General features: G+C 47.6%; 1 protein-coding gene across 5 annotated transcripts in view; it reads right to left on the reverse strand.

Moving 5' to 3' along the window:
• Positions 1 to 2,610: 2,610 nt before the first annotated feature.
• Positions 2,611 to 24,749, reverse strand: part of PDE4B (phosphodiesterase 4B) — a 219,516-nt gene continuing 197,377 nt past the window's right edge. For 4 of the 5 annotated variants that reach the window (XM_063342708.1, XM_063342709.1, XM_063342710.1 and 1 more), the window contains 9 exons: positions 14,493 to 14,586; positions 11,214 to 11,392; positions 10,557 to 10,655; positions 10,254 to 10,418; positions 9,739 to 9,838; positions 8,937 to 9,091; positions 8,718 to 8,840; positions 7,529 to 7,711; positions 2,611 to 4,712 (listed from right to left, as the gene is read on the reverse strand). In XM_063342708.1, coding sequence (XP_063198778.1) covers positions 4,347 to 4,712; positions 7,529 to 7,711; positions 8,718 to 8,840; positions 8,937 to 9,091; positions 9,739 to 9,838; positions 10,254 to 10,418; positions 10,557 to 10,655; positions 11,214 to 11,392; positions 14,493 to 14,586 — 1,464 coding nt within the window. In that variant the 3' untranslated portion in view covers positions 2,611 to 4,346. Of the gene's footprint in view, positions 4,713 to 7,528; positions 7,712 to 8,717; positions 8,841 to 8,936; positions 9,092 to 9,738; positions 9,839 to 10,253; positions 10,419 to 10,556; positions 10,656 to 11,213; positions 11,393 to 14,492; positions 14,587 to 15,337; positions 15,473 to 24,749 lie in introns of those variants that run through there. The other variant, XM_063342712.1, reaches the window with a different exon arrangement.

Genomic DNA, 24,749 nt, shown 5'->3' on the forward strand with positions numbered 1-24,749 from the left:
GCCAGGCCCGTGGTGAGGGGCATGGGACACCCCCAAGTGCCAGCCCGATGCCTTGGCACAAAGCTGCCGCTGCGTGTCATTATTCAGATGAGAAATCCGCGTTCTTGGAAGAAACCCAAGACTTCTTCAACACTTTTCGCTGGTGGAGAACACCACGAGGGGCTCGGGCCACGGCAGGGACCGCTGGTGGCTGCACCGTGCCGTGCGGCGCGAACTCCTACGGATGAGAGGGGAAAAAAAGAACATGGAAAACCGTCCCCACACCCAGGAGAGCAGGCACAGCGCCCGTGCGCCATGGGAAAGAGCAACAGAGCTGGTTTATTATTTTATTTCTTTGCATCATGGTTTCTATTAACAACGCCGACCTCGGGGTCAGAAGTTTCCTGGCAGCGGCAGGGGCTCGCGGGACCCTTGTCCCTGCGCAGCCGGTGATGTACTTTCTGCCGAGCGACCAGCGGCTTGTCCCCAGGATTGATGCCTGCGGCGGGTTTGCAGCTGGTGGAAATCCCCCCTGAAACCCCAGCTCTGTGGCCTCAGCGGGAAACTATGTCCTCGAGGACGGCTGCCACTCGGCCACCGCTGAAGCCGGGGCTGTTGGTAACATCCATCACCAGGGCTGGCAGCGAGGAGGGGGCGGCGTGAGCTCCCCCCGGTCCTGCAGCCCCGAGGCCGGAGGTCCTGAGCCCCTCGGCTGGGCTGGGGTCCTGTGCCATCGACCCTGCACATGTCCCAGCCTTGTCCCCTCCTGGACCCAGCCCCGGTGACCCTGCCCAGCAAACCCCAGTTGCACAGCTGGTTGCACAGCTGGTTGCACACCCCAGTTGCAATCCTGGGAGCCGCCCCTCCTCCGGAAAGACACGCTTTCTGCACCCTGTTTTGCTGCAGGTTTCGTTTTTCACCCTGTTTTTCCCCCCGGTATCCGAGGAGCAGCGATTCCCAGCCCCTCTGGGTGCAGCCAGGATCTGCCGGGGGGTCGCTGGAGGCAGCACGGCTGCACCCGCGGGGGGAGCCCCGGGGAGGGGGAGCAGAGACCCATCAGCACCCTCCATCGGGGCCGCTAACGAGCGAGGAGGAAGCACCGTGTCGCTGCCTGCACGCGGACGCGCTTCCGATGCTGAGGGAAACCACAAACCCCACGGGGTGCTCGGGGCCAGCAGGAGTTTTGGACGGGAGGACGGTAAAGCAGAGCCAAGACGCGTCCTTGTCCCTTGAGGAAAGGAGGGAAAGTGAGCCAGCAAACCGCCCCGCACCTGAACTGGGATCTCCCACCCCAAAAATGGAAGGAAAACAGGAGGGACTGGGGTTAGTTTTGCAAGGTGGCTGCCATGGGAGCGTTGTCTCTGCTGCTGCCGAGAAGGAGAAGTGAAAGGAGGTTGTTATTTCAGTGCCGGAGCAGCACCGCCGTGTTTGCCTGTGCTGACGACGAAGGCGTTGCCTGGCAGAACTAGGTCATTGGAAGGGAACGAGATAAAGCAAGCGAGGGCTGGCGGCGCGGGGGGGCCAGGGCAGAGCACCCCGCGCCTGTCTCGGCCCCGCACCCCGGCACAGCGCCTCCCCCTCACACCTCCGCTGGCTGCGGGCCGGGGGGTCACCTGCGACTTCAGCTCTTTGCTGTCCGTCCTACTTGGCCGCTTGCTCCACCCAGGGCTGCGGAGGTTTTTCCAGCCCGGTAACTCGTTTTCCATCTCTGCGCGTCCCCGGGAGCCGTGGGCACGGCCGGGCGCAGCCACCGCAGCAGCGGCGCACGTAGACGATGCGCAGGGGTGAATTCACTGGAAAAGAGAAATTGGTGTCAGCACCGCCAAGAGGCTTCCACCAGCGGTTCAAACGCCGGCGAGGCGCTGTGTGGAACACCCCGTTGTGTCGCTGGTGGGCACAGGGGGTGTCCCCACATCCGGTCCCGGTGCCTGCGGCCAAGCCCGGGGTCAGCCGAGGTTGGAGCCCCCTTCCAGCCGGAGCGGAGGAGATTGCATGGAGGTGGGATGGGAGGGCAGGGTGGGACTGGGGATCCGCACTTCCGCACTTTCACCTGGCATCGTTTCGGAGCCAGCGAGTCTGGGGAAAGCCTGCGGAGACCCTCGCGGCGCTACAGCAGATCCACCTCTGGCTACCACCGGCTCTCCCGGCATCACCCGCAGCGAGGGCGGCCCAGGGGGAGTCCCCAGTGGCGCAGGGTCCCCTCAGTCCCCTCACCCCCCCACCGCCTGCCGGCAGGATGTTTTTTTTACTGGAAAGTCAGTTGTTTTGGGTCAGGCCAGGACATGAAAGCATCCCGCGAGCCGGCCCCGGTGCCGCCCCGCGCCAGGCGAAGGCTGCGCTGCCGGCTGTGGCCATCGCCTTCCTGTCTGCACCGCCTTCCTGTCGCCGCTGCCATCGGCACCGGCCCCACTCCCCCACCGGCGGCCGCTCAGGAAGGCAAAGGTCTCGCAGCCGGCACGAGGGAGAGGGCGGCCGTGCCCTCTGGCCGCAGGAACCCTTCTCTTCCCGTTCGTAAGACAAGGGCTCTGCGTGTCCGACAGGTTGGGTTTTGCTTTGCCGGGTGCCAGCCGCCTTCGCCCCGGACACTGCCCACGCCGACCTGCGGAAAAAAGCAGCACAAAGAGCCACAGGCAGGGTCATGCTTTCATTTATTCACTTCATATAAAAATCTCTTTAAGAATGCATCTGAACACAATATATAATACTATAACATACATTGTGTGAAACTTTTGGAAACAATAAAATAACCACCTGGAACAATGCAGTGTTCAACAGACATACAAACCCATTGATCATGCACAACTGTGCTATTTTCATTAACTAGTTAGTCACAAGTTGGACCAAAAGCTTGAAACATATTTTACAAACTGAGATTGACACCGCTCACGATGCCGGACAAGCTTTGTCAGAAGAAGTTTCACAGCACAATTATTACATCAGTTCACATTTTTGTCATAGAAATTCACATTGGGTTGTTCAGAAATTGGAACGTGACATTTAAAAGCCGGCCCGTTCGCAGGGGTTTCTTTTTTTTTTTTTTTTTTTTTTTTTTCAGTTCCCCCCCACCCCTCTAGGTTTTCGGCACTTCCAACCCCTCGCCCGCTGCCCCGGGGGGGGGGGGTCCGGTCCGTCCCCCCGGCCCAGGCTCGCCGTGAAGACAAGCCCCCCGCGGGCGGCTGCCACCCGAATGCCCTTCCTGGGTTGCGTCTGTCTCTTCAGCTATGTTCAGGTTCTTGTATTTTATGCAATACAAAAGGTTACGAGAAAAAAAGGCAACTCTTATTCCGAGTTTTCTACACAATTAACATCGCCGCCGACAGGCAATGTTAATTCATATAAATTAATAACTTACAAAACATTACAGTATATACATTACGTAATAAATACACTGTTATAAACAGTAATGGAGGTGTTAGAGCTCAAGGCAGTGCAGGAGGATGGTGGACCTAAACCTAGGAAACGTGAACCATGGGCGAGAGAAACACAAACACCCGAGCGTGCAACTTCCACTGAGCCAAGGAGCTGCCGAGGGGGAACGCGCGTCACACGCTGCCTCATCACGCTCACTGCTATAGGTACTGCGCTGTGCCAGGGAAACAAACTACCCTCTGTCCCGCGCACGACAAAAATAAAACCCCGTTGAGGAAAAAATACTGTTATTCCTAGCGAGCGAACAGAGATGGCGCGCGATGGCATGAAGCGACTTTAAAGGGGTCACCTGGGGTATTAAGAAAACGATTAAAGGTGCAGTAACGCAAAACAGAGGGTTTCCCTTCCGTTTAGTCTGTAAAAGTGATTAACCGCAGTAAAGTGACAGGTATTGCCCATGAGAAAAGGAAGACTGCTCTTGTAACAGGAAGAATCAAAAAAGTATCCGTCAATTTTGAAACACTTTGTGTCGCTTTTTATACTAAACTCCGTGTATTTAATTAATAGACTCTTGAAAAGACATGAAAGTGTTTACAAAGAAGGCACACAGGTCTGCAGACAGGTGGTCAGGTGGACAGGTTTTATATGGAGAGTTATTAATCAGTAGTTTCTATCAGTCTAACTGGTATAAATTCCAAAACTAACAGTATAAAATCTCTCAGTTGTGTGTCATTTACTCTTCAGTCACGACCCAAGCCAGCTCCAGGACAACACGATGCTCTTGGCTGACAAGGCTGGAACCACAACGTAAATCACCTGTTAATTTCCTGAGCAATCATTCACTACACGATCTTTAACCCTGACTCCAATCTCAAGTAGCTGGGAAGATCTTTCAGCCAATGTTGGACACAGGCCTCAGACCCAGGCTGCAGGCTAGTCCGTGAGACTGCCTGCATGCTCCTTAAGTGTTTAAAATCCACTCACACGGGTACAGGACATTATGTGTCGACGGGAGACGTATCTTCTGTCACAATTTCTATGTTCGCCTCCCTCTGTGAATCCTCTTCCCCCGGGTCGGCCACGCAGAGTGTCTTTGTATTGCTGAAGTAGCCGATGCTCTCGCCGTCCTTCTCCGGTCCATCCGAATCCTCCTCCTCCAGCGTCAGTTCAAACTGGAACTTCTCCATCAGGCTCTGACAGTCCCTGCCCCGCTCCTCCAGCGGAGGAGAGGGGCTCTGAGGTATCATGCTCTGGTACCAGTTCCTGTTGTCCTCCAGCGTGTCCAGGATGTCCTGGGCATCGGGCTGCACCAGGTCAGCCCACGTCTCCCAGAGCGGATGGACGATGTAGTCAATGAATCCCACCTGAGAAAGACAGGAACATGCACGCTTAGGGGAAGGCAACGGCTGGGAGCAGATGGGTGACTAAAAAGCTCAAATGCTGTTAATACATGATTTTTACAGGCAAAATACCCGCCCCAGAGCAAGTCCCCAGACCAGCCCAGTCCAGTTGCAGACACAACCACCCGATACCCAAAGGCGCACCTACAGCGTTGGACTAGCTTGACATCTCGTCCAAAATCAAACCTCGGGTGAGAGTTTAACTGAAAGTAGGAGTCTCCGGGAAATCCAGCGATGGAGCTGCCAGTCCCACCCCTGGTCGCACGCGTGATTTTAAATACCCCCGTCGATGTCCCTTCCTGACTAGCGGCTCAGGCCCTGCCCCGCGGGAGTCGGGGTACGCCATCTCTTTGAAGACAGAACACCCCACCGAGGGATGCCTCTCACCAGCTGTTAGTGCAGAGAGGCATTTTCGATGATTGTCGCCTCTGCCCTAAGCACGGAGAAAGTTCGCTGTCTCTCTGACAGGATTCCCTGGTGACTGTGGACAAGGGCGGTGCGTTTACGGCAGCTCTGCCGTTACCCCCGGGTATGCACGCGGCTGGCGGCTGTGAAAACGCCAGCGCTCCGGGGGCGAGCAGCCGGCCTTACGCCGAATGTCACTGCTCGTATGGACTGAAGTTTGGCCTCTAGGTGTGTTTTACTACGGGGTGTAGTTTGTACCTATTCTGAACTGTTTTGTGGTGCTGCATCTTTAAACATTTCCGCATTTCTCCTCTACTCCGCCAAAGCAGCCACCGTGTTTCTCTGCGGAGCCCGCCCTGGTAGAGCTTTCCTTTCCTTCCCTTTCATGCCGTTTTGGGCAGAGCGCAGAAAGCAGGTCAGCTCATCCCAAGAATTACTCCTCCTGCTCGAAGGCGGACAGACCGCTGGTGCCCGACTCCCATGGAGTGACGTGCCAGCGGTGGAAACAGTGAGGGTTGCGGCCGAGTCCGTCAGTCCTTCCGCCGGCCGGCGCGTAAGCTCTGAGCTAAATCGTTTTTCAATTGTCTGACTAAGAGGACGTACGTCCAGGATGGAGAAAACTGAATGGCCATAAAGAGGATTGAAATTCTTCCGTCTTGGCAGAATGTGTCACTTCTCTCCTCACTCCGCTGGACAACATTTCTGTGCAGCAGGAAAATGGCTCTCAGAGGGGCCAGGCTCAACGTGCAGATGTTTGCTTTGGAAATCGCACATGCCTCCTTCAGACACAACAGGATGTCAATAGAACCATTAACGTTCAATTGTAACATACTGTTGAGGCAGCTTAAACAAAAAGGTGATGAAAATTTCCTGCAGCACATGTTCCGGAGCACTTTTAAAGTGAAAAAAAAAAATAAAAAAAAAATCGTTCTGTAGGGTTAGCTGATGGCTTCACCGCCACCCAAAACGCTCAAGGGCTGTATGGCACTAATGGCTACAGACCGGTCACTTCGTCACCAGGTCATTGTTTCTTTAAACAAAGGTCCCTAATCATGGAACAGCTGGCCAAATGGCTGAGCACCGGTCCTCAAATCTTTTGATGCAAAGAGGTACCATCTAGAGCTTCGAAACACTTGCGCACTATTTTCCCATCAGTTCCCTGTTTCACACCAGAAGGGACATGCCACCTCCCTTTCTCCTTTGCCGCTAGTTGGGATTTCAGTGGTAGCCATTTTGTGTAATTCCTGTTCTTTTTACATAGCAAAAATGCCATTTTGAAACCTCTGTGAAGTGCGTATGTGAAACAAAAAATTAATTGGAGCTCACATGCAGAGCACATGGGCATTTTCTGGCCAAGCCTGGCTGAAGGATTCATTTCTTGTTAGGTTAACAAATAAGACAGATTTTTCCAACAAAATCACCATGCGGTTGAGTGAATAATTTTGAAACCACTTGGCTTAGCCCAAGAGGACATTTGGAAATAATTATCATCAATTTTGTTACTTATTCAAGCTGAAAAACCTCGATGATGACTTGCTCAAGTCATTTAAAAACAACAACCAAGACACCATTATATAAAGACTGGAATATGTTTAGGCAAACATAAATTACCGGCTTCATTACAGACTAACCGGGTGAAATTTTACAGCCTGTGCTACACAGGTCAGAACAAAATCTGACCTCGAAACCGTTTAATCTATGAATCAGAACTAGGCATGAGCCAGTTAATCTCAAAAAACAAGACACATCCAGCTCCTTTTAAGGTTTGTACTGACATAAATAAATATTTCTTTGACTTCACCCGGCACACAGCAGCTCCCTCAGACCTCTAACTTAACCGGCCAGATCACGCACTGCAAAACTGCTCTGCACGAGGCTGAATGATGACCGACACCCAGACCTTCCCAGTGTCCTGAAGTGGATTTCAGCTGGGAGAAGCTCCGAACCCTGCAGTGCGACGGGGCTGGCATTGCTATAAACGTCTAACACGGGGTACGACACCAGTAGGTCTAGGAGGTGCTAATTAAGGAGGCCGGAGGGCGTGAAGGCAGAAGAGACGTGGCAGAAGGAAGGGGAGATCAGAATTGCACTTTTCAAGCCTGGGGAACCAACTCACTCTGGAAACGAGGACGCAAACAGGGCAAGATGAACACGCATTTGGAAATGAGGAGACGCCAAGGGGTACCTAAAGGACTCTGAACAGCCTCGCCAGCCCGTATGAGCTTCAGGCACAGCTGGATGTCAGGGTCAATCAGAACCAACCCTCTGAACAGCTGGCTGTTTGCCTAATTGTGCTAGAGAAAGCAGATGAATTTTGTCTCTGCTTTAAAAATACAAGCTTAGGCAGTATAAAAATGCAGCTCACAGCCAATTACCTGTGATTTTTCCACTGACGCTGTATGTTTGTCGCACATCGGACTGATTTCCATTCCTCTTTCTCGCTCTTTGTCTCCCTGCTGGAAGAACTCCTCCATGATCCTGTCCGTCCACTGCCGGTACAGCTCCAGAGACTTTGTGGGATTACTCAAGTCCGCACAATGTACCATATTTCGGAGAACCTGCAATTACATTAATCAGAAAACTCATAAAATCAAATGGAAAAAGAGGACGGTTTCAAGCTGTATCTGCTTGCTTCATTCAGAACATTTAACCACAAGACTCTTCGATTATGCAACAGCCTATAAAAATACTAACATCGAAACATCTCTGTATATAAGACGACCTGCTACGGTCCGCCTCTAAAGTAAAACGTGCTCTATGTTTTTCAGACAACTCGACGCTTAACGTAGTGTTCATTACATCATACAGGTTTGGTTTTGAATGCAGGTGCTTCCCACCATTCAAAATTTATGTCCACGCTCTCAGATGGTTAAATGCCCCTACTTTATTAACTGAGTAATGTCCCTTCCACGCACACAAACAAAGTGCCTGACTAACCGTGGCCACAAGGATTTAGACGGCAACGGAGTGACCTGTTTTAACATCAGCAGTCTTAAACAAAAAAATAAAGGTAAGGAGAGTTTTCCCATGGGGCTGTTCTTAAGAAGTTGGCCATCAAAGTGGAGGGAAGATCAGGATGGATCTTGTCCTGCTGACTACGTGACCCCGTTCCAGTACTGCTTTGTCATTTCGGTAAATCAAGGATTACATTACTTAGGGAACAGATTGTACCTCACTAATTTCAGCTCAGTGCAAGTTGCTTTAGGTATGGAGTTACAAATTAAATCCTTGCCATCTTGCAATGCTATAGCAATCTCGCTATACTTTTTCAACTGGAGAAACAAATGGAAAAAAGCAGCAAGGAAATTCGGGAGCTCTCAAAACCTCAGCCATATAGATGAACTTCAGAAGAATATGCATGTTCGCAGTTCCATGCTTTAAATCTTTAAAACATATGGGACCACCTGGTACCTCTCTGTGGTGCGGAACAGAAGAAAACGATTGCTGAAAATTTAGGTCAGTCAGTAGCTGTATGGTCCATTGAAAAGCCACAGGAGAAAGAGGAGCGTGATTTCTTCAGTTCTGGTCAAAATACACAAAATCCAGGAAACCTGGCTGACGTACCTGTATTCTGTCTGTGTAGTTGTCCAGAAGGAGGACTCCTGAACTGGTCACTTTCTTAGTTTCCACCATAGTCTTCAGATCAGCTAAGAGACTCATATGCTTGGACATATCTGTCGCCAACACCTTTACAGAAGTGAAAACAGGACCTCAGTAAGGGCAACCATACAAAGCAGCCAGTTTTTTGTTTAAGAAGAGGAGCAGCGCGTGCATAGCTCATACCATGTCGATCACCATCTTCCTGAGCGTCTGACGCTGTTTCTTGGTCAGGTTCTGGAAGATGTCACAGTGCTCCTCTTGAAGCAGTTTGAAACCCACAGCAAGATGGTGGTTCTCCAAGACGGATTCGTCGTTGTACATCAGGGCTAGTTCGGAATCTAGCGAAACAACACAAATATGTGACTCCGGCATGTGAAATGTGTGATTTCAAACAGCAAATGCTTGTCCTGGGTACTGAAATGTTTATCTGTATGCAATAAATCGCGAAAAGTTTTCTTTTTCGCTTCATGTGTGCCAAGAGCATGCGGTTTTCTAATCCGAGCACATATGTATATAATATAAACAGCCCTTTGCTTGCTCCTAATGAACAAAATAGTACTCGGTTGACTTAGTTACGGGCTTCAGAATCACTGACAACAGAAAGCACGAATCCCGCACACACGCCTTCCAAAAAAGAACAATACCCATATTTTGTAATCAAGATACATGCTTAGCCTGTTGCAGACACAGCATGAACCACAATATTTAGCTTTATTGTTGTCAATAGCAATAGCATTACTTATCTTATATTAACGATAAAATTTGCACTCAGAACTGGAAGAATTATTATGCGTTAGCACGTAGTAATATCCGCAAGATTCAAGGGCACTTTGCAAATTGCACTACAATAGCTTCCTTTGTTAGGAATTTCATTTTAATTACTGATTTATTTCAAAACTTCTAACTAGTTTACTGCACAATATTTTGAGAAAGCAATGCAGTCTGAAAGCCATAATCTGTGACCTCGCTGTAATGGAAAACTCACTTGTATTAATAAGAAATTGATTGGAGACCCCGGGGTGATCCACATCATGAATTGCAGCGGCAAAAATTGCAGCAAGGATTTCCAAATCAGTGAAGACAGCCTAGGAAGGAGAAAAGGAATTTGTCAGAAATTTGTCCTTATGTTTCATCTCTCAACAGTTTGGGAAGCTCCTTTAGAGAAACAAATTGTGCTTTTTAAATGAGTTTTCTGAGGACGAGACATTTACTCAGAAGAAAGGTCTACAAGCAGCATATGCTCTTTAAGATGAAAAAGGGCTTCCAGGCAAAGCTGCTGCTGAAATTCCTTAATGGTGATTTCCCTGGCAATAAACTGAGCCCTCAGAGGAGCAGGCAGCACGCCGCTTTTTGCAAGTCTGAGTGCTACTGGTGATTGAATCAGCTTCAGGTTTTTCTCCCGTGTTCACATAGGCAGCGTGATGTTTTTAAGCCGCCACCCCACATTACAACACGAGGATTGCCCACCACAAAGCACTTAGCTCAACCGAGGTAACTCACATCCAGCGCAGGGGTAGAGAGCAGGACATGCGTGGACTGGGCAACATCGGCAGCGTGGAGGCTGTTGTGGTAAGCTACGTCCGAATGGTAGTGGTCTTCTAGCGTCATCATGTACGTTACAAAAGTGTCCGACGAGATCTTGAATGTTTTTAGCAGATCTCGCTCCTGTATAAGAAATGGTACAAGCACACATGCATATATCAAATAAGGATGTCATATTGTAGAAGGTGACAAAACAGAAAGTGATTAGAAACTAAAATAGCGTTGCAAAAGAACTGCAAATTTGATCAGAAAATCACGAACCTGAAATATAGCGTACATGATGCAGGTGAGCGGCCTGTTGTGGGAATACCTTGCAACATTGAATATGTTGAGACCCCACTTATTCAGATCTTCCAGTTCCTTTTGAAAGGACAAAAAGAGAATGGTTACAATATTTTTCAAGACAATTCTGCATTTATCATTTGGATTTTCCAAAAGTTTAAAAAGATGCAAATTCAATCTTCGTTATGGTAATCATGTAAATGCACGAACACGCGTACTTAATAAAGTACACGAACACAGAGTAACAAAGCACTTGTCCAAGGAGACGACATCTCTCTGTGTGGCAGGAGAGTTAATTTGCGATGTGTGTTTCCAGGTAGCAAGAAGAAATGCCCTGACAGAGACAAAGGCCCCGCAGCCAGTTTGCTGGGCGTAGCGTTGTTACACGTTCCTGTGTTTGATAATTGCTCTCCTCAGCTTTCATCACATTTTTTAAATTATTTTAGGGGTATTTTCAAGGGATTTATGATCACAGAATATGCTGTAAGGGCCTGGTACCATTAATTACAGCATTTGTAATGGCCACATGACACCAGGGATACCCATTCCAGTTTTACGAGGTGGGGGGGGTGGGGGGGTGTCCATCCAGCCAGTCCATCCCCAGCTTCCAGATAATACTGCAAGAATCTGTCGTACCTTGGCCAGATGGTCTTCCTTTTCTGTTTTCACACCAAATCGTGAAATGCTGGTGTTATTTAAGCTTGAACTATGCATTAATTTTTTCACTCCACTGATCTGCGTCATGAGCTGCTGTTTTTTCTTCTTCTCTCTGTCTTTCTGGGTGGGAGAAGGAATCTCCACATCATTCTGCTTGTCTGTAACAAATAAAGGTGAAACGAGTCAACATCGTTTGCAGCGTGAGCACCCATCACTCCCCCCAAAATCAACCCTTAGCTTTGCTGATTAAGTGGCTCCACACACCAGTTCCAAACCTGCTGTGGGGCCTTCTCTAATTTTGGGACCGAACTGAACCAAAATCAAAGTCAAATAGTCACAGAACCTCTGTTTGCCCTCTGCAAGACTGAACCTTCCCAGGGAGCCCATGAAGGGCCGCTTTCATCGTAGCCATTTTCAAGCTGCATCCCTTGGGGACACAGGCAATGTCCAGGGGACAGCTCTCCACAACTGAAGGGCACCAGCTTCTGCTTATGACTAGATCTCAATTAGTTTTTATTAACTGTTTTCAGGAAAATAAAGCGTATATATTCAAACAACACGTTTTCCTCAATAAAGTACATAAGCATATATTTTCACATTCACTCTACTGGTACTTATTAGGGCCAAACCCTTCTCCATACGCCCTGCTCTTAAAACACCAACAAATTGGCGTCACTGATTTGTTAACAGTTTGCCCTTTACAAATACGTATAGAATAACACACAGCGCACAGGCCACACTTCTCTTGTCATGCTCAGAGACAGTAACAATATTCGTACGCATTAAGTAGGCACCTAGTGGGGCACAAACTTGGCGGTGGGGGTGTGTTTAGCAAATAAATCTATCCACATATCCTGCTTACTGCCTTTACAACTGATTTATTTGCTGCATTAAAACGGAGATACAGTGGCTCATTACTTCCATACTAACCATTTTTTCATGAACTTTTAGAAAAGGCTGCTATAACCTCTTTGTGCCTTTGCATCTCTGAGGACCTCTGAAGGGACTAGACATTTAGGCATTAGTTACTTTTGCTTTGGCTTAATTAAAACGCTCCGAAATAAGAACTACCAGTGTGTCTGCAACACTGCAATTAAGAAGGAAGCCATTATTCACAGCAACAGTCGGGCTGACATCAGTGGGTGTTCCCCTTGTGTGTTTTTGCTGAACAACAGAAGGACTTTCCTCTATGTAATCTCCTTAGCAATGACTAACGCTAAGGCAGCGTAAAATGGACATTCTTGAACAGAAATCTCTAATTTGTTGAATCGTGTCCCCACGGTGGTGGCGGCAGCAACACCCCTCGCCCCTTAGGAAAGGGAATGTGCTGGAAGGCCATCGTGATCTTCCCTGTTTATGGGACGTGGCCAATGAGAAAACCACCGTTTCTCATCTTCGTCCTTCATAGGGACCTAAAGCTGGCGTCCTCGCTCTCACTGACCAGACGCTGGCTGCAGGACTGGCCCCTCTGCAGAGGACATTGCTTCTTGGTGCTTCCTCAGCTCATTTACTAAAGCCAAGAGACTGAATGAAGTCACGTGATCTGGTTTTAATATCTGTAATTTATCCCCATCTAACAAACACTGTGTGGATGTAAAGGAATGTCCTATTCACATATTACTTTTTTTTGTTTGTTCAGCTTCCTCAGTTGTAGACTCTTGTGATTTTGTGTGTTCGCTTCATTTTGAACCAAATTTTAGGGGAGAAATACGTAATTCATAAAAATGTAACAGCATGACTTCCTAAAAAAGCTTGAAGATCCTTTTAAAAGCTTTACTCGTTTATTTTTAAGATGAGCAATCAAGTTGCAATCTGGCCCAATCTGGAGAGCCTGCACCACTCGGCGTTAAGACGGCCCTGAGTGGCTGAGTGGCCCTCACACTGCCGCAAAACGGCCAGCACGTCACCGTGACACAGTATGTGAGAAGCAGCAGAGCAGGAATGAACAAGACCATTGGCAAGACCTGCAAAGGGAAATGCAGTTACCTGACCCAGCCTGAGTACGGGGAATAACACAGCTTCAGCTAATTAGCCCCTGCTGAGATATAGACTCCGCTAGCTTGAGTGTACGTGTGGTTTATTGGGTTAATATTAGGTCCACGGTATCAAGCCACATTGGGTCTTTCTGCTGCAGCACATCCTGCTCCAGATGCCCGCTGGCAAGAGCTGATGAACAACAAACTCCCTGAAAATGCCATGGTGGTCATGCTCCCCGGCATGCTGTGTATGCCCCAGGCTCTCCAGCTGAAGAAGCGGCCGCTGGCTGGCAGCTAGAAGTCTTGCTTCTCCTCCCTGTATTAATTCATGTTCTGGATGTCATGATTAAGCTGAGTGATAAGACAGGGCCAATGGATTCCCACAAAGCAGCTCCAGACTTATATGGATTATTAATGATGTGCTGTGTCCTAAATGCACGCAGCAGTTCCAGTTGCAACTGGCTATTGAAATCACTTGAAAATCTCTTAATGGAAATAATTGTGTGTCATACAGTGAATGCGTTCCGGGCCGTCTTAACCGCAGGGCGTGAGTCCCCCACGAGCTCCGGCATCCCACATATATGCAGCATTTGAAGCCTTTGGACTCAGAGGTACATATATGAGGGTCCTGTGCTGAGCTTCGTTTTATATGCAAATGGTCACAAATTCCAAAGCTACTTGAAAACACAGAAAAGGATATTTTTCATAACAAGTATGTTTTGTAAACACAGAGGATTAATTCATACCAGTAGCTTTATGAGCTCCAACAAAACTAATGATAAGCAAAATATTCTCTTTGCTCTTTATTCTGACTTTCAGTGCAAAGTGAAATATATATATATATATAAAAATATATATATATTGTGTATATGATATATAAAATGTCTGGGCTCAGCCTATTTGTCTGAACCCTGTCTCTGAAGGGGGAAGCTGCAGTATGAGGCAGTAGTTGCAAAGAGTATGCAGTTGGGCTTGTGTGACTTTGTCCTTTCCGTAAGGTCAACACAAAAATCAAATATATTGCATAACGCAGCTATCAATAGCTTAATTCAATCTGACCAGAAAAATCTTTTGATTTGCAGAGGGAATTCTTTTGTGGATAGATTTATTCAAACACCGTATTATTTTCCTCCCCATATCCACTTTGAAAGTGAAAAATCAAAACATTTAAATAATGCTCTGCCCCAAAGGAGAACTGGGCACAAGTATCGACTGCTGGCTATTAGGCTGCCATTAATCATTATCTTTGAGTCACCCAAAAGCTTGGGATGTGACGCCTTACCCAGGAAAGTGTTGGAGATGTACTCAGACACCTGGTTGCCGGAGCGGCTCATCTCGGAAAGGTGTGTCAGCTCCCGGTTCAGCATCCTCTTGAACTGGGAGGGGAAGAGCACAAACACAAAGATGGCATTTTTCTGAATGCTTCCCCAAATTAATACAGCTTTATCACAAGCAAGCCGCCAAACAAGATGTTAAAAGCAAAATTCTGGAGATATTTGGAACGGAGTCAGCAACATATGGTTTCATTTAGATACTGTTCAGCATCGTCATGACTAGATATTTCTTTTCAGTACACTAAACTACAAAATGGGTTTCCTCCAAAGATGCATATTAGTTTTTTTTCTGTAACAAACGAGACGATAACGTCTCAGGTAATCTCTCTGAAAGAGAAAATGCTTGTACTGGTTTTAAATTTCACATCCTATAACCTTCTTTTGTTCTGAATCTTATAAGTTTGCTCCATTTTGAATTATGCAAATAAAAGACAACTGCATATCTTCAGAACGTAACAGAGGAGAAATATGCCATAAATCTGAAGATCTGCTTGGATCACTATAGTAAAACGTAAGATTCAAGCATTTGTTCCCCCAGATACACACATTATGATCCTCCTAACCTTCTAATCACACATTTTCATTGCTGCATCATTTTATCCCTCAACACTGAATTCCCAAAGGAGAAAAAAAATCTACATACATGTACGCCGCATGCACAGCACACACAGTTTATCTCTTGCCATACAGTACACAGAAATAACCATTTTAAAAGCACGTTTTCCTTACAGAGGTTTTATCCAAGCAATACAGCACAAAGAGTCGTTTATAAGCCTTTAGGATTGAAACCCACCTTAATATAACCCCAAGATACAGATAACAAATAGTTTGCTTCAGGCATTTTGGAAAACTCCACGCCACCGTCCACAAATCCTCACGGAGAAATCGCCGGTCGGAGAGGAGAGGAGAGGAGAGGAGAGGAGAGGAGAGGAGAGGAGAGGAGAGGAGAGGAGAGGAGAGGAGAGGAGAGGAGAGGAGAGGAGAGGAGAGGAGAGGAGAGGAGAGGAGAGGAGAGGAGAGGAGAGGAGAGGAGAGGAGAGGAGAGGAGAGGAGAGGAGAGGAGAGGAGAGGAGAGAGCTCCTCGGGCACACCGACACCCCCCTTCCCCAATCAATAAAAAAAGATCAGCGTTCAGCCAAGCCCGAGATCCCCCAAAGCCCGGCAGTTGCTAATCCCAGACAAAGCCAAGGCTGGCATAGCATCTTTGCAGCGGGCTGAACGTGGGTGTATTTGCTCGCAGGAGAGAATAATGAAATCAGGGATTGCACGAAGAAACGAGAACTAATCCAAATGTATTCAGCTGGATGGCTGGAAGCACTTATGAATTATGAATCGTCCTGGTTGCTTAGTTGGCTGAAGGGGGTCCCCACTCCACATTAGCCTTGCTCAGCTGAACTGTACGACAAAAAAATGATGCTGGTTTCTGAGGGGTTGCCAGCTTTAGTAACACAGCCATCTTTTTATAAGGAAGATTAAAATGGAGGAAGCTCTGTGCATATTTAAATAAGTCAAAAGTAGGCAGCATTCTCTTCTCCGTTTCTGCTTTGTTTTAATCCTCTTCATTACAGAGACCGAGGATTTTCAAAGCAAGTACTCACATATGGATTTTTAGCCACATAATTTTTCGCATTTTCAGTGTGATCATACCTTTTTTTTCCCTTACGCGGTAAAGGGCAAAATGTAGCAATGTAGCAAAATTGCACCTTTACAAACTGGAAATATTTTTCAGGTAAAAGGTATAAATTAATAATAACCTTAAATCTATAACGTCAGTCTGCAATTAATGAATTCTTTCTTACCAGAATATATTCACAATCTGAATTTCAAGATTTAGTCATTACTTTCATTTTTATTTTCAAGTGAAAGGCAATGGCTTTATTAGGAAGCCGTAGCTGTCCTTTCGCATCAGATCAAAAGGGAAGCACACTGTACTGTGTACGTGAGGCAGAGCGCGGCGAGGAAGCACCGCTGATGTGCAGCACTCACACTGCTTCAGGACGTCCTTGGTGATTGCTGGCCGTAATACGCCGCACGGCAGCGGCCAGGATTCCTAAAATAAAAGTGCAATCTTTGGTCTAAAATTATTTCATTTCTCCAACTGCCTTCATTAAAGGTTATCGTCATGGCATGACGTCAGGAGGCTCCCTCGAGTGCTGGGGGAGACACAGGGCATGGGGGCAGCCCGTGCGGCATCGCGCCCTGGTCCCCGCTGCCAGAGCCGCCGGGCAGGGAAATGCAGAGCCCGCGCACGGCCCGCGGCTCCCAGCTCGCCCAGGCCACCGGACCAGCACTGAGCACCATGAAAATCACACCTTGCTGGCCAGGCACGGCTCCAGCCGCTGCTCAGCACCGTCCAGATGGGACTCCCGCTCAGCCTTCTGGCCGTAAGAACCACATAGAGCAAATGAAGTCGTGAAGCCACCTTCTCCTCTCATTAAATTCACGATTATCAGAGGTGGAAAACCGATGCCACCTCCCTTTTACCACGCAGACCAAAGATGGGGTGCTATCTGCTCAGACGCTGCCACCACCACCTCTGCTGTCTTTTCCTGCAGCAACCTGCCTTGCCCTGCCAGAGTGAATGTCACACAGCGGGGCCTCGCTGTCCGGGTTACTCAACCGGTTTAAATACTGTCTCATGGGATAGGGGCAGGAGTGGGATGCGAAGGATGTCAACTCATCGGATACAGGCAGGAGTGGGACGTGAAGGATGTCATCTCACGGGACACGGGCAGGAGTGGGACGTGAAGGATGTCATTTCATGGGATACGGGCAGCAGTGGGATGTGAAGGATGCTGGCTGCCCAGGAGGGCATCCCACAGTGCTGGGTCATGGGCATGGGCTTTGGTTTACAGGGTCTCCACTAAACTTCATGCCAACCAAGAGAGACAAAAGCCTTTTTGAAACTCCTAAGAGAAACCTTAGCGACGGGGAACGAGCGGCAGCAAGAATGCAACCCAAGTAAGAGAAAGCCCGTGGGAGGAGAGGAGAGCTCTGACCCCGTCATTCTTCACAGTGACGTATTTTCGCCGGTCACAAGCACCAGCCACCAACACGTGAGCACTCCCACAGACTTGCAGCGAAGCACGTGCTGAAACATTTCTCTGGATCGAGGCCTTTATCTTTCCAAGGAAAACGCCAGAATCAGATGATCACACAAACAACTTTTAAGCAACATTGAATCAGTCGGGATTTCTATACAATCGTCCCTTTCAGATAAATAATCCCCAAGTGGTGGACAAACATCTGAAATAAATGCCTTTACCTCACAATTGGCTTCATAAAGCACAAAGGGTAGCTGCTGCCTTCTCACAGAGGCACAAAGCAATTAAATGGCATCCACAAGGTCACCCAAGCCATCTGCACCAGAGATGAGGACAGATAAAAGACCTTGGGATTCTCATATCTGATCTTTAACCAGCAATCTGTCCCCTTCATCTCCTCCAACAGCCTTAATCTTGCTCACTTTTCCAGACTTTTAATCAGCAACCTTTTATAAACGCAGACAGCAGTATTACAGCACTGCTAAAAAGACTATCGGGGCCAAACCCCGCCGAGACACCCACAGTGCTATGAGAGTACCCACATGCTTTGCAAAGTTTATTGCAATTTACCATCTGAATGATGCCGGCACCTAAGCAGGATTTATTTAATAACATGATACCCTTTTAAAAACAACACAGCTCAGCATGGACCGAGGCAAGCTGATGGTGCACTCACTAATCACAATGTCTTCATGGCTCATGGTGGGGTATTTGGGATTTTTCCTGAGCTTCCCTTGATGTTGGGATGCTCTGGAGCGACAGTGCTTCCTCTGAACTGCTTTGCCATTTCCCCGCGGCGCCTGCGGGGAGAAGGCACGTTGCTGCCTCTCTGCACAGATCAATGACTGATGTCATGTGCAAACCTCTGTAACGATCCCTTCGTTAAATCGATTTGACAGCAAAGGGTAAAACAAACAGATTGCAGGCTAGCAATGAGAAAATACCAACTGCTCTGCCATTAAGCAAACAGAAGCGTTGCTGCTTTAAAGAGCTCATGCATGAGCGCAGCATGGCCCTCAGCTCGGCAATTACGATAATGCCTATCAGCAACAGGTGGACGTGTGCTGTTATTTTCATAATTAATAATCATCTTGGTGCCTTTTACAAAGAAAATAAGCACTGATAACCTCGCTGTAGAGATGGGAACTGAGGCACACATAAGAACACACGTGTGCGCACACGAGGATGTACATGGGAGGGGTTTTCTCTTAAAAAGAGGCAGAATCAGGAAACACGCTTGGGGCTCCCTCCTCTCTACCCCAAACTCCGAGCACAGGACCATGCAATTAACACATTCAACTGATGAAAAGAGAGCAGAAAATGTAAATAAGATGAAGCCCCGACTGCAATTTTTAATAACCAAATACACATGGCGGTACAGCTGACCTTCCCAGCAAGTCACAGAGGTCTAAAACCATCTGGAGGGTTGTGTGAGAAAAAGCCACCGCATCGCGTGGAGTTTTCCTGTTTTGCATGCTCTGAAGTAACTGCAGAAGTCATCTGAAGCAAATTAAGTCTCCCAGAAATTGAATCATTCTTTGATTACCAGCAGTGACCCTTTTTCATGTATTCTCTGGTAGAGGGAATCACAGTTTCTTTCCAGCTTTCCAGTCGTGCATGCGTGCGGTAATTTCCTTGATTACCATTGGGAAAGCTCACTCCCAGTTCCCCTCTTGGCTGCCCACACCGCACCCTCGCTGCTCACGTTCTCTCCACACCGGCACTTGTACTATTTGCTTTTGCTTCTCCAGCTGCAGCGTGGGGCTGAGCGCTGGCCCCTGCGCAAGGCTCTGCAAGGACACGACCACGGGCATGTGGGAGGGCGGTGGCACCGGCACCGAGGCCATGGCGGCTCCTTCAACCACTCGGCAGCTAGTCCTTCACCCCATCCTAACCAACCGCTCTGCGAGCAAAGCTTGCTTGCCTTCATTTTTGTGCAGAGGAAGAAAATTTGGCCTAATTGATGATTGGGTTTGCCAGATTTAGGAGCCAAAGCATGCTGGCTCCAGGGCCACCATGTGCGATACAGGGTGGAGGCCAGGGCACCATCCAGCCACACGTGGGAAATCTCCCCAGTGCTTCAGTGTGGAATATCCCACCTTCCTGGCTCTTTATGGAAGAAACAACTCTCTCCCTTTCCTAGAAGGATAGGGAGAGCCATGCAGAGGCGCACGCAGTTCTCAGCCTTTCCAGCTCCTTGCCGGCTCTGGCGATAGTCCTGTTGTTATTCCTGTTCCTATTCCCCTTTGGAGAACAGAGGTGTTCCTGGTGCTTTACAGGGAGAATAAAGACAGGAGGATGTATCTGCTGCTGATGTAAATCCTTTGAAGTCGATTTATACCAGCTGGGGTTCCCTGGGGCCAAGAGTCCTTATGCAAAGAGGCTGCTTAAAAAAGTTTTTAGTCATTTGCAGGAGCTGAGAGCAACTTCAAGATAAAAGAGCTGCTCAGATGCTGCGGGGCTCCGTACCTAGGGAGAGTGGGGTCCCACCCCGCACTTTGATGGAGGAATCTCGGTGCAGATCTCCAGTGTGTAAAAATGTTTATAAACTCTGTTCCCGGCGACCCACCCTTCTGACGCAAACATCACATCCCTCGCTCTTCCACCGCTCCTAGAAATCCTTAGAACAAAAGGATTTGTGGTCCGAGGGTTACTTTCGCCTTTGATTTCTGCGCAAAGGCAGCTGGGCTGAATCCTTCTCAGCTTAATTGCCCAGGTAAATCACTTCAGTTTCAGAGGCGCAATTAAACTTTGGTGGAACTCCATTCATTTCAACAGCTCGTCTCCAGGGAAGAATTGGACGCCCAGCACCAGGAGCTGGGAAGAGCCGGCAGTCACCTGCCCCTGTGACGGAGCGGGAACAAGAGTCCAGCCGGAAATTATTTACACGCAGGAGGGAAATTACTCGTGTGTGTATACGGCAACCAGGTGACACAGCAAATGTGTAATGCTTTTGTCTGGACCTCTGGTCGCTCAAGGGAATGGATGTGACGCTCATGTAGTACTGCAGATTTTTAAAAAACCAAGAGTAATCTTGATGCCTGTGCTTGAGAAGCTGGAAGAAATATTTGTAAATTTGTAAATAATTTGTAAACACCTAGCTCTCCCTTCCTGACATGGATACCTTGTTCCCGTGTCACACAGAGACACCTAACCCTTAGGCAGCCAGAACTCCCGGGGTCAGGATTGTGCCTGAGCAGAGCAAGGCTCGGGGGGTGCGACCCCGGGTACCAAACCTGGACACCCCCTGCTCGCTCCTGAGACGGGCAGGGAAGCAGATCTCCGGCACGCGAGCACCTTGTCACTCTCTGAAGGCAATTTTTCACTACTCTATTTTTTTCCCCAAACTACATTTGGAAAACCTGCTGATTCTGGAGTGCTGGAGCATTGCTTTTGTTCTTTCTTAAAAAGTTTGCAGGTCAAAAGAGTTAAAATTCTTCAATTTATTGGAGCAATAACCCAATCCTTTATCTGTGCTTTCCTGATGTTACATCACTTACAGAAAGGACTGCGTCAAACAAATTTGCAGCTGTCCTTGTTACTTCATAATTTCTATCGATTTTCCTTTTTAAGCACTCAGATCAAGGATGATGGGAAGGTGCATTTAAACCTTTTAAGAACAAACGAGTCCGCTTCACACCAATCGGTACTAAAGGAGAAAGTTTGCAGACATATTTCTGTGCCCGAAGAAAAGTGGAATGGTTGCAGTCAACTATCAGTCATTAAAAAAAATCAAATGCTTTTGCAGCTCTTTCTAGTTCTTGTTTCCTAAAACAATATAGTTTTTAATGTGCTAGAAACTATTTTTAATGAGATACAAAGTACTATTTGTTTTGGGGTTTTTTTTTGTTTTCCCTTCAGCTTATTTTTTAAACCAAAAAGTAAACACACGGTTATGAAATATCCAATTTCACATCAAAGGGGAGTTGATTTATATATATGTTCAAAGGAAGACTTTAAAGGAGTAACATCATGACCAACTTGTTGGCCTTATGTTATTAGAATAATTTAAAAATCCACAATGTAAATGTTGATAAATAAATAGCATGTTGCCATAAATCAGCATGTGGCTGCTCATGAAAGCAATAACATATATCTGATGTAGACAGAACAATATTCAGATTTTACCCATGAAGTTTAGCATTTCTGAAAGCGGCAGAACCTCCCTTGGGTGGGACGTATTTACGCAACACGGGGCTTAAAAAGTGATGAAGTGGAACCTGAAGCAGGAGTGTTATCACCGGTACATTTCCAGCTCATTTCCAGACAAATGAGACTTGAAATATGCAAATTGCATTAAAATGCCGGAAAGGAAAGACTCCCTATAGGATCCTGCCCAAGGAAAGCACTGTGAATTAGCACGGCTTAGCAACGATACTGAATTTCCTTATTTAAAAGCAGGCTCGGGGCATGTTACTCACTTGCTGGGAACTGGTAAGGCAGAAGAAAAACCCCCTCCACCCGCTGCTGGGGAATTGGTAAGGTCATGGAGAAACCACCCCGTTTACTTTCCTGAAAATGAATTCGTCATGTGTTTATAAGGTGTGCCTGCCTGAGTTTTTGTTGGCACATGGAGAAAATGCCTGCCATACCCTGCAGGGCCAAATCTGCTACCACCTCCTCGGTCGGGGCAGTCCTGCGGCATCTACTGCCGATGAATTCAAGTCTCGGTGTACCCAGTACCATTGCGTTTGGTACCCAACAGCCCTTGGTTTAGATTTACGTTTGTTTGGATTGATATGAAATACCAGGACTGAGAGAGTCTATGATTTCCCGTTGTGTGGTGTGACAGGGCACATACCGTGTGACTCCGTGGGCAGAAAAACCGCGGCAGCGGGGTACGGCCCACTCTACAGCTTGAACTGAGTCTTTGGGTTCCTTTGGAAGAGGCTCAGGTTGGTTTCTGCTTCACCCAAAATGTTCTTCCTATACTTAAGAATAGGTGTCTTCTAGGCAATTAATACATGCAACCGTATCTGGAGTCTACACGTCAGCTTATTCTATTTTGTATGAATTTCCTCACCAGTAAGTACCGAACCACACACGGCAAGAGCTCTCAACCAGACAGAAACTCAGCAGCGATCCCCTGGGAACTGCACTCTCTCTCCATCCCTGAAAGGTGCATCTTATACAGTAAAAAAATTGCACTGTAAGGAAGAAGGATGACACAAATGGCGCGTTACAGGAAAGGGTAACTCCCAAGACTAGTACCAACTCTTCTAGAGCAGCTGAGCGCAGCGTGGTGAGCGTTCATACCACTTTTTCACCCCTGTGCTGCTTTTATTTTTCCCTCCAACGAGAGGCGGGTCAATAAAACCAGAAACAAGCAAAACCACTTGATCTGCGAAATCATTTTTTATGGTATTTTACCAGGTGGAAAAATGTTTGTTAACTGCAAAAGGAAAATCAGGAAGGAGAGACGATGAGTACCAGCCTGAGCTGAAGGCTAGGAAGCAACAGCAAAATTAAAACCTACAGCAGCTTGTTTGTTGACATAAAGTTGATTAAAGAAAAACCCGATGCGGCTGACAACATCTGTGGCCTGGAGAGCAGATAGTGCTCCAGAAGGCTGCAGATCTCGGACCAAAATCTTCTGTCAGTCACACCCATGCAAACCACAGTGCTGATGCCCGGAGTGCCAAAGGAAGCCAAGCGACTGCGTAAAGAGAGCCCACAAACCAGAGCCTCCCCGGCCGCGCGGCCCGGGGCACAGGCAGGGAGCAGGCAGAGGCACCCCTGCTCCCGCGGGGCTCGGGGGCGAACCAGACGGAGATGCTGGACATTCAGGTGAAATGTGCCTGGATTACACTCTCGATCTTCAGCTAAAGAAAAAAAAAAACAAACAAAAACCCAAAAAACCCCCGAACAACTGAGAGGGAAGCGCATTTGTCATTGAACAATACAATTAAACATGGGATTTTGTTAATCGTATGAAGCAGCAATTTAAATTTAATTTAAATTTGAGTCGGGCTCTGGAGTCATCATTTAGGCAAATCCAGCTGGGGTTTTACCCGAGTAGGAGAACAGGCTTTGGAAAATTCAAATAACTTTGTGCCCTGAGATGACTCTTCCAAGATGCCCGTAACGAGAAAAACTCTGGCAACTTTTAACCGACAAAAGTCTGTTTGCTTCAGAAAAACACAGGATAAAGAAAGGGTATAAATCCTGTGGAAGAAGTCAGTGTAGCTCTAGAATACAGTATCCCCCCCCAAAAAAACCATGGCAGTTGGTCCTGCCAAAATGAAAATGAGCCTAACGCAAGCACCAAAACCATATAGAATGCACTAATTAATGTAAATATATTTAAATGAAAAATCCTTCTCACATAGAGATAGGCAAATGATCTGCAGAGTAATTTTTATGTAGCATTTGCCCAGCTGTGCTAAACCAGCAGCAAGGTGAGGCACTTCTCGTTTGTTTGCTTTAAACACAGAGCAAAGGCTTTAATCAGAGGAATCTCTCCCTCTAAGAGCTCTGACGGATGAGCCTTCAAACCAATACATCTCCACAACATGTTTTGGCTTTGATAACACAACATCTTTCAATTAAGTTTCACTTAGTGCAAATATTTTGATCACCAGCTGCCCCACCGAAAGCAGTTGCTCTGCACCTGGGTAAAAAACAAGGAGTTTCTGGAGTCAGGCTGTGGAAATTGGCCTGGTCCGCAAAATCGGGGTCGGGATTAGGACTGCTCCGAGAATTAAATCCTACTTTGAAATCCTTCACAGCCCGCTCCCATCCTAAGTGATGCTTCTCCTCTGAGGTTTCACGCGTCTCCAGTATCCTCACTTCACTTCCAGAGAGGTCACTGCTCCGAACAGTTAGTCACTCTCTAGTCCTGCCCTCAAATCATGATTCATTTTGAACCTGCCTTTGAGCTAGTATTTATTTAGGCCCCACCCTAATGTGTTATAACGTAAAAGTCTGAGAATGCAGAACTTTAAAACCCATCACATCCAAGTACAAGCAGAAATGTTTAAAGGACAGGCCTGAAGGTTCTGGGTACCGTTTTGTCCCGGAGGATGGCAGCTCCCCAGAAAGGCTCCTGGGAAGATGGATTCGAACAAAAATTCCAGCCCCAAAGCCTCCATCTCTGCTGTGGCTATCTGCGTGTGCGCCAGCAGCACGGATAGTGTGTGGCCGTGGGATTGTGGGCTTTTC

Source organism: Chroicocephalus ridibundus, chromosome 8 (assembly GCF_963924245.1).
Source record: "Chroicocephalus ridibundus chromosome 8, bChrRid1.1, whole genome shotgun sequence".
Taxonomy (NCBI): Eukaryota; Metazoa; Chordata; class Aves; order Charadriiformes; family Laridae; genus Chroicocephalus; species Chroicocephalus ridibundus.